General features: G+C 42.5%; 1 protein-coding gene across 33 annotated transcripts in view; it reads right to left on the bottom strand.

The window, feature by feature from the left end:
• Positions 1-14,219, bottom strand: part of dlg2 (discs, large homolog 2 (Drosophila)) — a 255,544-nt gene that overhangs the window by 83,931 nt on the left and 157,394 nt on the right. Inside the window, exon 1 of one of the 33 annotated variants that reach the window (XM_028982832.1) lies at positions 12,697-12,782. The exons of 31 other annotated variants lie outside the window; for them this stretch is intronic. In XM_028982832.1, the coding sequence (XP_028838665.1) occupies positions 12,697-12,699 (3 nt within the window). In that variant the 5' untranslated portion in view covers positions 12,700-12,782. Of the gene's footprint in view, positions 1-1,569; positions 1,753-12,696; positions 12,783-14,219 lie in introns of those variants that run through there. One more of the 33 variants, XM_028982830.1, reaches the window with a different exon arrangement.

Genomic DNA, 14,219 nt, shown 5'->3' with positions numbered 1-14,219 from the left:
CTCGCCTCACACCCAGGGCGAGCTGGACGGTGGCAGCCACCTCGGTGGCACATTCATCCCCACACCGCCACGTGCAAACGCTCTTCGATAAGATGCGTAGGAGGTTCTTGCCAAGTCTGATGACTGTGATGAATGTTGGTGGCTCTAGAAGGCAAGAGTTTCATGGCCAGATACTGCTGCCCAGCAAATACCTTCTCTCCCCTCAGAGACCATTGATTTCCTCTGGCATCTGCGCCATAACTTCACATCTAAATCCTTCCACAGATGAACTTTGTGACATTAGCTGTCAGTCCCGTAATCAGAAGGTTGCCGATTCGAGTTTCAAATCGCCAAGGTGCCACTGAGCAAAGCACCGTCCCCACACACTTCCCCCAGGGAGCCTGTCATGGCTGCCCACTGCTCACCAAGGGTGATGGTTAAAAGCAAAGGACATATTTTGTTGTGTCACCGTGTGCTGTGCTGTGTATCACAATGATCACTTCACTTTCACTTTTGTAGACTTTTTCCCTACGCTGGAACGACCGCATACTTCTTGACTGCTTATGGCCTCCTCCAGAATGAGTGGAGAGGAGTGGAGTGAAGTGGCAGTCCCTCCGGATCAATAATTCCTCCTCCCGGCCGCCCAGGCTCACGAGCGCAAGACCCTCGATTCCCAGACCAAAACAGCCAGGCCTAGTGTTGCTAGGCAGCCGCTTGCAAGACGCTTAAATGAACCTGGCGCTACAACAATACACAAAAGCCACGACTTTCTAGCTCATCTAGGACTCCAGCCCACATGGGCTGCCCGCGCTGACAAGGCTTTTCACAGCGTTGCTGAAGGCCGACGCCGCTTTTTAAACCTGTTGCAGAATCTTTTATTTCATTTCAGGTGGGAGCGTCACTCCATCAAAGAAACAGAGAACGATTCAGAGACGCGCGCACACACACACACACACACACACACACACAGGCAGAGTGAGGCTCCGCACACTCAGCACATCCCTGAGCCTCATTGTTTTATGGAACATTCAATGAGAGGCAAGACCTGGCATACACCATGTTCAATTTGTGCTCCACTTACAAGGGAACGGTCTGGCACACGAATACCCACTAAGCAAGAGAACGTCCCAGACTAATCTGAGACATGGCTGGTTTATCTCCTCTGCACATGGAAGAGAAAAAATGCCATTGGGACACACCAGGAAAGTAATATAGAGATTAGGAACAAGGAGGAATGAAACCAAAGGAGAGATTAACAGGATAAGATGCAGTTAATGAGAAAGACACAGGCTGCAAGTAAACCTGCTGTAAGCCTGGGGGTCATAACAACAGGATCAACTGGTATTACTCGGACTCCTCAGACGGAGATGAGGTATCGGACAGATTCTGAGCAGAAAATGCTGGATCACTGAGCTCAGAGTGATTAGGACCTTAATGAGACACATGATTCAATACCAAGCATGCTGGGAAGAGCAGCGATATTTAATGCCATTGACTGACCCATCCGCAGGTCTAGAAATCCGGTTGAAAAGTTTTTTTCACAACTAATGAACAGCAGCAGCAGAATTATATTTGTAGAGGAATCCTTACCTTTTGCGTTTTGCCTTTCCGGGCATTTTGTACCAGCCTCCTCCCCAGCTTTTTGGCGTACCATATAGAAGCCAACATTATGCTGATTAAACAGCAGCTCTCAGAACAGAATTAATCTCAGAGACTCCGACCGGCGTCTCGTGCCACCGTCTCGTCCTCAGCAGCGTAATCCGGCAGAGCCGAGGCGAGTGGGACTGAGAGAGGGGGACGACAGGGTAGAGAATCTGTGACTGGGCGCAGAAAAGCCAGAGCTCTTACTCCCCACCTCTCTCTCTCTCTCTCTCTCTCTCTCTCTCGCTGTCTCGCTCCCTCCTTCTCTCTCGCGCTCAGTCACACACACACACACACACACACACACACCTTCACGCCCACAGGCTTAGCTCTGCCATCCACAGGTTTATTTACACATTGCCAGCAGGAAGGGCCGGCGATGGTGTCTCACTAGCCAGCCACCCAGTGCTGAATGTCTGTCTGATCGCTGGTCCACTGAGGGAGACCTGTGATGGAGAAACGTCTCCAGCCGTCAAACTCCCGCTGCACCTCTGCCGCATCTCTCCATCCACTCTTCCGAGGGAAATCGATAGTTTCCCAGGCAGTCCTCTTCCCACACACACCTGAGGCCCTCCGGGGGTGGGGGGTTCGGCGGCAGCAGGCTCTGTACAGTACTGACCACCTCATTATTTTCACCACATTATCAGTGACAATGGCCAGGCAATTACAACAAAAACTCCCATTCAGTACAGCCCATAATAATCTATTTACATTAATTCATGACGCTAAATTAAGACTTTGTTCAACCAATGAAACTAATCCAAATAAGCAAGCAGAATAACTGGCCAAGAATGTCATGGACAACATTTATGCCATAAATGTAAATGCACGGTCCCCCTGGAGACGGTCTTGCTCAGGGACACAATGGCAGTAAGTGGGGTTTGAACCTGGGACTTTTGTGTTCTTTTTGGTTCATAGGTGAGTGTCTCAACACCTCCTGCACCTCTACTACAACACATCAATATTTGAAATGAAGTCAACCATCTAGACAACCATACAATATTTCTCCAGTAAGCAAAATAACAGGACTACAACAAAACCACACAAGCACATAAAGGACAAGGCAATGTGCAAAAGACACAACAGACTACACATGTGAACAATTACAACAGTGCAAGACAGGACAGATGACACTGAAGCTGACAAATAACAACACTGTTTTGAGTACAAATAGGTGAATGATCTCAGTTGTAAATTATGGGCATGTAGTCTTTTATCACATTGCTGTATTCAACATGACAGAAAGACCTACCATCTGTCAATCTCAGACCTCGTTATTTAAGACCCACCTCACTCTGCAACTGACATACAAATTCCTGCAACTGCTTGACCATTCCTGCAACACCATGCCCATGCGTACAACTAGCATTTTCTAGCATTTTATCACCGCTGCTCCTGTTATAGAACCCCCCCCTTTTGCTCAGTGGCTTCCTGTGTTGACTAGTATTGACTCATGCCAGGTCTTTGTCTTTTAAAGCTGCTCTTGTATAAGAGTCTACGATAAGTGACCTCACTAGTGCACCAGTGGGAGGCCACAATGGGGCAGTGGTGGCCTAGCGGTTAAGGAAGCAACCCCGTAATCAGAAGGTTGCCGGTTCGAATCCCGTTCTGCCAAGGTGCCACAGAGGTGCCACTGAGCAAAGCACCGTCCCCACACACTGCTCCCTGGGCGCCTGTCTTGGCTGCCCACTGCTCACTCAGGGTGATGGGTTAAATGCAGAGGTCAAATTTCACTGTGTGCACCGTGTGCTGTGTATCACAAGTGACAATCACTTCACTTTCACTTTCACGATGACCCTGTCCCACCAGGTGGCACCAACTCATGGTGTGATTGTCCTAATTACGAACATGACTGATTGTTTTGATCATTCGGAACGGTATATATGTTTGCTTTCCCCTCACTCGCCTGTCATTCATTACTCCTGCTTAGATGACCCAAATGACAAGCCATTTTCTTTTGTTTAAATTAAAACATTTTCTGTTTTGCTCTGTCATGTGCTTTGGCCTTTAGCCGCACCGGCAATATACACTCCCCTGTCTGCATTCATTGTGGCTATTTATACAATGAAATTAATGTATTTCAATCCAATAAAGGTGTGGACTTTATGTGATGTGTGGTTATAATGTTGCTGAACACAGAGCTGAGCAAGTGAAGCAGCCCCAGATCATAACACTGGGTCTATGCCGAGCCAAGTCATGGTAGGACACTGCAGCCTTTTTACAATCAGCCTCACGAGAGGCTTTCTAATGGACACACAGATGTTCATCACCACACTTTTACCTAACAGTGGCTTTTACCTTCACAGACAATTCCCAAATAAACAGAGCTGTGAGGTCAACTGTCCATGTCATGCAATTTGACTATTTATATGATTTTCAACCACATTTTTCAGCTGACATGACTGTTGTTCACTATCCTTCCAGGTCATAATAAGTTCTAGAATTATTATTTTTTTTCTCATTTCAGCAATATCTTTAAATTGGTGCAGGCCAATAATTTGATCCTTCAGAAAAAGTGACATATTTCCCTTGGGATGTGCTCTCCATGCTTGTTTAAGAAATGCGAAGGGATTTGACCAATCAAAGAATCTTGTCTATTTACTCATTTCAAATCCACGATGCTGGAAAGACGTCACGTCTTCCCAAGTAGAGTAAACACTGCAGAAGCAGCGAAGGACGCTGTTCATTAGCACATAGAATCAACCCCCGTCACATCTCACAGCAGCCTCAGCAACATTAGAAAGCCCCCTCGATGGCTTCCCTCACACATTAAATGCTCAGCCTGAGGGCGCCATGATGGTGAGGGCTGGTAACATCTCGCTCGTGCTTTCAGGAAGCGCTCAGAAAGCTACGAGGAAAAATATATACACACGCAAGGGTGACCCATGACAGGCAGTGGACTTAGGCCTGGGGATTTAGCGAATCCTTCTGTCTCACAGTGAGCCTCACTACTACCATGATATTAGATGTCATTAATCCAGACTTGACTACTGCCACAATGGATCATATGCTTATCTGATCTACAAAACCTTTCAAAATATTGTCACAGTGAAACAGGGAAACATAAATTCTTCAGTGCCTGTCTCCCTGACACTGAAGCATGGACAATGTTCGTGTTGATTTAGACAGAGAAATAATGAGATGTAACAACAACGAAAAAAATAGATTGAAGAGGCAGAGAGATCATTAAACACAATCTGCTGAGGCTAAAATAGGTCTGATAAATTATTATTTCAAACTTTCAAACAAAAAATAAATTCATCATGCCGTGTTATAAAATCAAACAATCTTCTATTAAATGAATGTTATATTCAGCAACAGTTAGTTTCCTTTTATTTATCTCTCAAGCTCCACTCTCATGTGGATGGTAAATTTAATCCGGAGGGCATCTTTGTGGTCACCAGACGCATGAAATATCCTCAGCTTCCCAGAATTCCCCTGCCCACATCTGCTCATGTTCATCAGACCGAGGCTTAGCTCAAAACCAATCATCTGCTGACACCTGCTTGGAATTGATGGATTAACCACAGTGGACTACCAGCAGGAGAATCTATTCCCAGGACCAATCAATGACCACAGTAGGCTCCTCTGCAGCACAGGAACGGGACTCCTGGATTGATGTAGTTCACACTACCCTATAACCTGACATAACCGGAGAATGGTGTCCCTTTTCTGAGTCTTGGTTCCTCTCAATTTGTCTTCTTACTTTTGTTAATGGGATGTTTCATTGCTACTGTCACCTTTTCACTAGGGGCTGGGGTCAAGTTATGTGCTTTTTTTTGTAAAAAGCACTACGATTGACTTATCGATAACACCAGTCAAAGGTTTGGATGCACCTACTCATTTATGACATTATAGAACACAACCGAAGTCACAGAGTATGAGGCGCACAGTACGAAGTCACATGTATGAAACGCACATGAGGTTATGAGGTAAACTCACTCTTTTCTTCTCCACCAAGTTGGACAATGGGGGCAGTTTCCAACGGTCCTGAAGGTTTATCCTGAACACTTTTTTATCATTCACTCATTTTAATCAGCAGCTCATCAAGCAGCTTTTGAGGATGACACTAGTGAACAAAGCAGCCATGAAGGTAAAAAGATTCATGAAGGTAAAAAAAACAGATTCATCAAACACAAAAAATACTAAATATGCTTCTTGCATTAGATTCTTCAAAATGACGCCATAACCACCACAAAGTAGGTGTGCCAAGACTGTTGACTGGTAGTGTATGGTCAATTTATTTTAACAAGTTATCCCTGTAACTGAATATCCAGTTTTAGATGAAATAATATCTTAGGAAACAAGCATAATATCTTTTAGCAGCAGAGGCAACATAATCATTTATCCACTATGACCACTCTCCATAAGGAAGCTACATACCATTATTGTTACCATTACATAGCACTAATATCATAAAATATCTATCAGGCAGTGCTGGCCTAGCACTTATGGAAGTGGCCTCACACCTGGAAGGCTGCGGGTTCAAATTCCAAACCGCCAAGGTGCCACAGCGTCCCAACACACTGCTCCCCGGGTGCCATTGATGGCTGCCCACTGCTCACTAACAGTAATGCATGGTGATGTTGAATCGTACACTGAACCAAGTAAAAACCTTTTAACGTCTGTGTTGTAGCGGTGCTTCCCTGCTGAATGATTTCGTCTGAAAGGCATTCAGATGCACTGATGTTCTTTAGACAGAACTTTGTATAAAACCCCCTGGAATGCAGCAAAATTTCACACCTGCTATTGTTTATATTAATTTAAGATGATGGCCAGACTTGGCAACGGTCTTGAGTGGATCCATAGCTTTTTCAGAAATATTTTTCACTAAAGTTCTAAAATCTGATATGGACTCTGGATCTGGATGTAGATATAGATCTTACTGAAAATACAATTCTCAGTACATGGCTGCTGGACATCTACACTGGTGCCAGGTCAGACCGATTTATGGTTGCTTTTGTAATTGTGGGGGGGGGGCGGAGTTTACTCCACTCAGTGTGTGCTGTGTGATCATTCAAGGTATTGCATCAGGCACAAGAGTCCTCACTGCATCCTAAAAGTTTCTATTGATTTAGCACGCTTATAATACAATTTAAATTTTCCAAAGGCTGTGCAGTGCTCTTACCTCCTCTCCATATTTACCACGTGTCCCATAAATGTCTTAAGGAAGTAAAGACAATAATCTTTACTGAGGACAGATATGAATGCAGATGGGCATACAAGTATTCTGATTCTTCAGGAACAAAGAACATTCTCACTCAGTTCATTATTAAATCGTCCTCATTCAGTACTTGGCCATTGTAATTAAATGGAATTCACATTTTTCATGAAAAATGTATTTGTACAAAATATAATGTTTTTATGAAGTCCATTTAATGTAAGAATGGATGTGGCACATGTGACATTGTCTGGGTGTTCATGTTCACATAAATCCAAAATAAAAAACAGTAATATATAAGCAGGTACCAATGAAATATTTCAACTGAATAACAAAATCAATGTTTGCTAGACCAATTATAACAACCAAAAACATAAGAGCATTTACTGCCACCCATATCTGTTCCATAAACAGGAAATTATCCCTAGGATATGATCCTGCCCATTTATATTGATACAAATGAGAAACTAATTAGAATAATTGCTTGTTATAGGCCCAATTTCAGATTCAGAAATCAGTTTAATACCTAACTAATTAGCACCAACTCAATTCCATTGCAGACATGCCTGGGTTACTAAGTATCTTATTAGGGTGTCCTAAAAAGCACCGAAACACAACACCACCAGACTTCATATCATCATTCATACACGTACCTTTCAGACAGATCTCCTAATTGATATATGATGAGGGTGTAGAAAGTACAAAGTCAACTTCTGTTCCTCATATTGTCATATAAATCACAAAAAAATCATGACACTAATTAAACAAAATAAAGCAACAGTAGGGGCTTACAGAATATATAATATGTTCAACTTTAGTGGCCATAATTCATAAAAACAATACAAATTGACAAATTATAACGACTGAAATATAATGAGTTGTTCATTATTACACTGGCCATTTAAATTATGCTGCACCAATTTAATTAGTCCAGAGGTTCTCTTAATCTGTCCTAAATCTGTCCAGCTAAAGAATTTTCATTATTGACAAAAAAAGGCATTTTATTACTTAAACACACCAGCTTTCCATGCAGTTCAGGCAGCATGAGTTAAATCTTTAATGTCTCTGAGAGTTGGAGAGTACTCGGTGGCCATCTGGAGTGCTGGAAACACGGAAGGCGAGGCCATGCTGGTAAACAAGCAGCAGACTTCCCCAGGAGGAGAGCGTCCACACACCTTGCCCTGTTATCCTTGGCCTGGGCCACCTAATGAAGGTCGTTCGGCATTTGCATTCCCAAACGCAGCTGCACATCCAAACAAGTTGGTGCTGTACTGATAACATCATTTTATTATTCAAGGAAGGATGCATGTTCAAATTTAATAATACATTTTACTCATAACAATGAGAGACCATCACCCTGATTTCCAAAATAACCCATGAATAATTCAGCAACTACCAGTTGTTACAGACTTTGCACCAGCTGAAGGGTTAAATGAACCAGGCTCTACGTGAATGAAACTGTTAAATTAATGTGAACCATCTAAGTGGCGGGTGAAATGCCATTCAGCACCATGCCACGCCCACATCACAATATATCAAATAATAATGTATTGGCAGGGCCAGGCCTCCCAGGCTGGCTGTGCGCGCAACAGGTTGTATCCGCAGATTAGGAGATGTTCCAGCAGAGCTTCTACAAAAGCAGCAGGTTACACAACAGACCCCACACACATCCCACACAAAGCCATCAGGATTAGTGCATGTGGACAGCGAGGCTTAGCCTCAGATTCGACTGTCACCACCATCTCCGGCTAATGGGTAGCCATTTCTATCCACATCCATACTCAAATGCTACAGTTATGAGGCGCTCCATCAGCTGAGGTTCAATTATTGACCTGCTTCATGACCTTGACCTGCTATACACCACAATTCACAATCAATGGTGTCACAGACCGCCACACCACACTAGTGCAGAGACCTGAAAGGGAATGACTGATATCTTTTACTGATTACTGAGAGCATTATTCTCTTCCCATGATGCATCTCTTTCCCTGTTAAACACTCATGCAACCTTTGTAGGTATTTTGGGAGATGGTCAAGGGTAATGAGATGTCAGTGGTTTTAACGTTCCGCCATAATACACACAGTAAATAACGGCATTCCCTGAAAACCGTGTGATGTGTGCGGCATGCGCAGCATGAAATGAGTCCTCGGCTCTGATTGTTGTAATTGAGACTCACAAGCCATTAACAGGCGCCTGGTTTAAGGGGCGTTTTCGACATACAGTATATGAGCGCCATCGGCAGTCAGCAGGAGGCAAGCAGCAGCATGAGCTGCAAAAGGTCAGAGGTTCAGGGAAGCCGCACATCAAAGTGGCCCGTCTGTTGGCTCCCAGCAGGCAACTCTCAGCAACGTCTGCAGCTTTCTTACACAACAGCAGCACATGCACAGCGTGAAGAAAGGACACAGCCCATCATTTGCCGCATGCATACTGCCAAATTAGGCATTCGCTAAAACAGGACTGAGTAAAAGGCAGTTTTTGCTACAGAAGGTTCTTAAATTGTGACCCTTACAGGATATCTGACTGTTTCACATAACAGACACACATAAGCACTTACGCATTAATAGCAAATCGATTTCTGTGGATGACTTATCCCTGCCTGAGAGAGACTTTCCTGGTATCAGCTGGCAGTGCGGGATGATTTCAGGTAGATTTTCTGCAATCTCGCTTGATGGGGAGGAACTTCAGGCGCTCTCCCCAGTCCTGAAATTCCCTCTATGTTAAGTACAGCAGGAGGTCTGGCAGGCATGGTTGCTAGATACATTCTCTGGTACTTCCAATTCATTTTACACTGGGAAATGTGGCATGTGCACGGCCAGCACTGACTCTCAAATATACAGTTTTAGTCAAATTGTAGTCAGTTTGGACACACCTACCCTGTGGTGATTTAGATGGCAGCCATTTTGAAGAATCCAATGCAAGAAACATTCATAGCTGCTTTGTTCACTATCATCATCATCAAAAGCCGCTTGATGAGCGGCTGATTAACATGAGTGAACGATAAGAAGGTGTTCAGGATAAACCTTCAGGACTGTTGGAAACCGTCCCCGTTGTCTAATTTAAGGTGGTGGAGAGAATGGTGTGAAATGCTGCCATCACAGCAAAAGCTCCCTGATTTAGAGAGACACAAACTTTTTACCTTGTTTGCTATTGTTTTTAGTTCATTACAGAAGCTCACGTGTGTTATTTCACAGTCCAGTGTCTTCATTTTTGTTCTCTTATGAGAAAAATGCAAGATCCATAAATGAAAAGGTGACTCCATACGCTTGACTAATAGTATAAAACAGCCTCACACACAACAGGAGCAGATTCCAAGTATCTGTGGCATGAAGAGTCTGGGAGGGGGCATCAGTTCCAGCATTTTATGCACCACCTGGCAAGCCGCAGCAGGACGTGTTACAAACACTCTCGCCGCGCTGTCAGTAATCAGCGCCCCGAGTGTCAAAACGTGACGTGTCCCCGCACAGTCCACCTCCACAGAGACAGCTGCATCCGCATGATCAGACGGGCAGTGAATCAGTGGCTTTTAACAGGGAGACCCCTGCAATTTAGCGAGCCCTGTTAACCCCACACATTTAACTCTGTTTACAATGGAGCAAAATTACAATGATAAGTGCTGTTAGACTGAGCCAGGACCTCATTTCACATGGCATATATCCGGCATCACGCTGTATTCAGAGGAGAAAGGAAAAACCCCTCCTCCTCCTCAGTATATAAATGTTTAAAGGTCCTCTATTCTGTTTCTTTCTTTTATATTGGTCCCCTAATACTGTATCTGAAGTCTCTTTCCAAAATTCAACCATGGTGCAGAACTACAGCCACTTTGATCCAGTCCCACAATGACATTTCTCCAGGATGCGACGTTTCAGTGTCTGTAGCTTTAAATCCTAATTAAATCCTAATCCTAATGAGGAGGAGAGAGGCGGGACGAGGAAGAGAGCGGTCTATAGAAGGATGAGAACCTTTCCCCTTATGACAACATAAGGGGACAAATTCCATAATCGTTCCGATTGTGCAATAATCGTTCTGAAAACGTCTTGACGTCACCTTGACAGAATTAAAATGTGTCTTGTGACAGCAGGTGTTCTAATAGGATCAAAAAAACAGCACTGAATTTGGAGGTACACTGTCATGTTTCATAAAAGCTACTCTGTGCTTCAAGAGTGGCCAAAGCACTCTTTAAACTTATCACCATTTCTAGCCACTGCATGACCATAGACAGACTGGGGGACCTTATATTAATGTTCAATAATCACACAAAGTATAATTTTCATGAGTGAAAGTGAAATTGAAGTGATTGTCATTCTGAAGCACAGCACACGGTGACACAACGAAATGTGTCCTCTGCTTTTAGCCCATCAACATTCATGAAACCTTCTTGAGCAATTAGCAGCCTGGGGAGCAGCATGTGGGAACAGAGGCACCTTCAGGATTCGAACCGGCAACCTTCCTATTATGGGTCTGCTACAGGTCTGTTTCCTTACCCTTTAGGCCACTATTTTTCCCCCTGGATGCTACGGTTAACACCCCACTCCATTTTAAACATTCAACAGCACATAGTGAGGAACACTTAATGGATGACGGTTTCTCAAAAACAGAAGTCTCAACAAAAAAAAAAGTCAAGGTTACAAAATAGTACCTGCAAATTCAGTGCTGTTTTTTTATCCTTTTAGAACACCTGCTGTCACAAGACACATTTTACTTCTGTCAAGGTGACATCAAGACGTTTTCAGAACGATTATGGCAAACAGTAATGTGTCCTGATTTCGTATGCTTTTGGTGACCTTCAAAACATTTGTTATTTCTCACCGAGTAACATAGAAAATACGAGATAGTACCAAAGAAAGAGACTGAACTAAAGATTGAACCATGACTAAGGAAAAGTGGCTGCTACAAAAGTGTGCAGCACTGCTCAAGCTGCTGGAGACTTCTGGATTTGTATTATTCAAACATATTTTTTAGAGCATCAACACAAATTGTTTTAAAGACACATTTCTGTGAATCCAGTATCTCTGCAAATAAAATAAAGGTATGAGGCAGAAACAAGGGTTCTGCAGGTTTAAGCAAAATTTAAGACCTTTTTTAAAGGCCACTTTCATCAAATTTAAGACCTTTCATTGGGGTCATAAACTGCATTAGTCCAAGGGAGAGAGTTTTTCTCGGCAGAAACTGTGAGGGCCAGATGCTCTTCAAAAATACAATATAAATAGCATTTTCTCTTAAGAAATATATAATATAATATAATATAATATAATATAATATAATATAATATAATATAATATAATATACTTGATACTTTTCCTTCCAAGGGGGGCAACAATGATATTTTCAGGAAAAAAAGTCATATTGTGATTACTGAGATCAATATTACGATATGTGATGTGATAAATGGCTTAAAATTAATAATCACGAAATCCTTACATCACTGCAAATGTTATTTTTCAATATTGCAGCTTCATACAAATAAATAATAAATCAATCAGTAAGATTTTTTTCAAAAACAGATTTTTATAGTTATTTTTTATCTACATTTGACCGAACGTAATGTGAAACAAAAATATAATCAGAGCAAAAACATTTATTTATTAAAAAGCATTGCACATACACCACTTTCTCATGATTCTACATAAAAACCTTGCACATACACCACTTTTCCTCAAGTATCTACATAAGAAGCTTACATCTACACCATTTTTCCTCATGAATACACCACTTTTCCTCAAGTATCTACATAGAAAAAATTGTTGCACATACACCACTTTCTCAGGCATCTACATACATTCACTACTTTTTTTCCCCACACATACACACATCCTTCAAAAATGTAACATGCACAAAAAATGATGTGAATGTGTGTAGAAGCAATATGTGTGCTTAGAAAAAGTAGTGTGTGCAAGGTAATGTTATAATGACTGACCATGCAGCGAGTATTGCCATTGGCCGGCTCGCCCAGCTGCTCCCGCGCACAGGACCACAGATCTAGACATCCAGACAGCACAGCGACAGCGGATTCTACCATCCTGGGAAAATTGCAGGAACCACTCAAGATGAAGCACTGAGTCAAGCCATTAATTTAATTAACAGAATAACGGCATCATCACAGACCATGCTGAAGTTAGCACACGTAGGGTGGTAGTAGCCTAGTGGGTAAAACTGTCCCTGTAACTACTGATTGTAAGTCGCTCTGGATAAGGGCGTCTGATAAATGCTATAAATGTAAATGTCTGGATGTCAAGAGCTATAGTCTCGTGGGCGGGACCATCTGGGCAGGCCGACCAAGGATTACTAATAATTTTTAATGATATTTAAGGCCTTAATTTTGAAAATCCAATTTAAAACCACAAAGACCTTTTAAGGATCCATGGAAAGCCTGCAGAAAATTGAGAAGCGTGTATGGCATTTGTCATCTTTTATGTGACACCTAAAAAAATGCTGTCATGCCGCCATTCGCTCAGGCTCAATTGTGTCAGTAGAGAAGAGACAGTTTGCTATGTCTGACACCTTGTTGGCACGGTGCATGGGTATATCTTTACACAGGAAAGCTATTAGGCTTTCACTCAAATCCTAGATAGAGCGTGGCCCTCATTTATCATGTTAAATTCACTCTCACTTGGTGGCTGTCAGTCCTATCTGTGCTTTAATAAATATATTTCTGTTGAGGCAAAATTCATCAAGACTAAAACCCCACCAACAGCAACTGGCAAATTTTCTCCAGCGTGGTTCGCATAGCTTGATTGACAACTTTAACAGTCAACATATTACAAAAAAAAACAACACCCCAAAAAACAACAGCACAGTGCAAAAATACTACAGTTTCTATTTATTTAACTGATAGAAAGGGTGAATTTTTGACGATAACACAATAATCACATAAGGGTATATATAAGGGGAAGTAAATATTAAAGCTATGAAAGGATAAAAGAGTCTAAATTTAGCTTGTGAATGAACACTCCTTACAATCAGACATACAAGCAAGTACAAAGAGTGGCTCTATATATGCTCTATATATTATGAAAAAAGATTGCTGGAAGCAATTAGTTCCCGTATGGCGTGCACATCCTATAAAAGCTAAATGGTCAGGATTAAAATTGCATCTATTTTTACTTTGATCTTCCCCCCTCTTTTTATCTGCAGTTGCCAGTCTAGTTAGACTGCTGTCATTTCTGACAATCAATAGAATGGTCTAATCAAGGCACCCCACACTGTTCTGGAGGAAATTTTCAGGGTAATTATTTCACCAGGGAGCTGAGATGGAGAATGTCGAGACCCAGCGTCATTCCTGCTCTTCGCCAGGACGACGGTGGGCTGCTGAATCTCAATGATTCCTCAGACAAACCTTGCTCACCTGCCAAAACTCGCTCTTCATTAACCGCACATTTTTATTTTAAGTTTGGCGTGGTTGAATGATGAAGGGCACATTTTTTGGGACAGATGAGGGAT

This window comes from Denticeps clupeoides, chromosome 6 (assembly GCF_900700375.1).
Source record: "Denticeps clupeoides chromosome 6, fDenClu1.1, whole genome shotgun sequence".
NCBI lineage: Eukaryota > Metazoa > Chordata > Actinopteri > Clupeiformes > Denticipitidae > Denticeps > Denticeps clupeoides.
The sequence above is the reverse complement of the archived record's forward strand: the minus strand, read 5'-3'. Positions and strand labels throughout refer to the sequence as shown.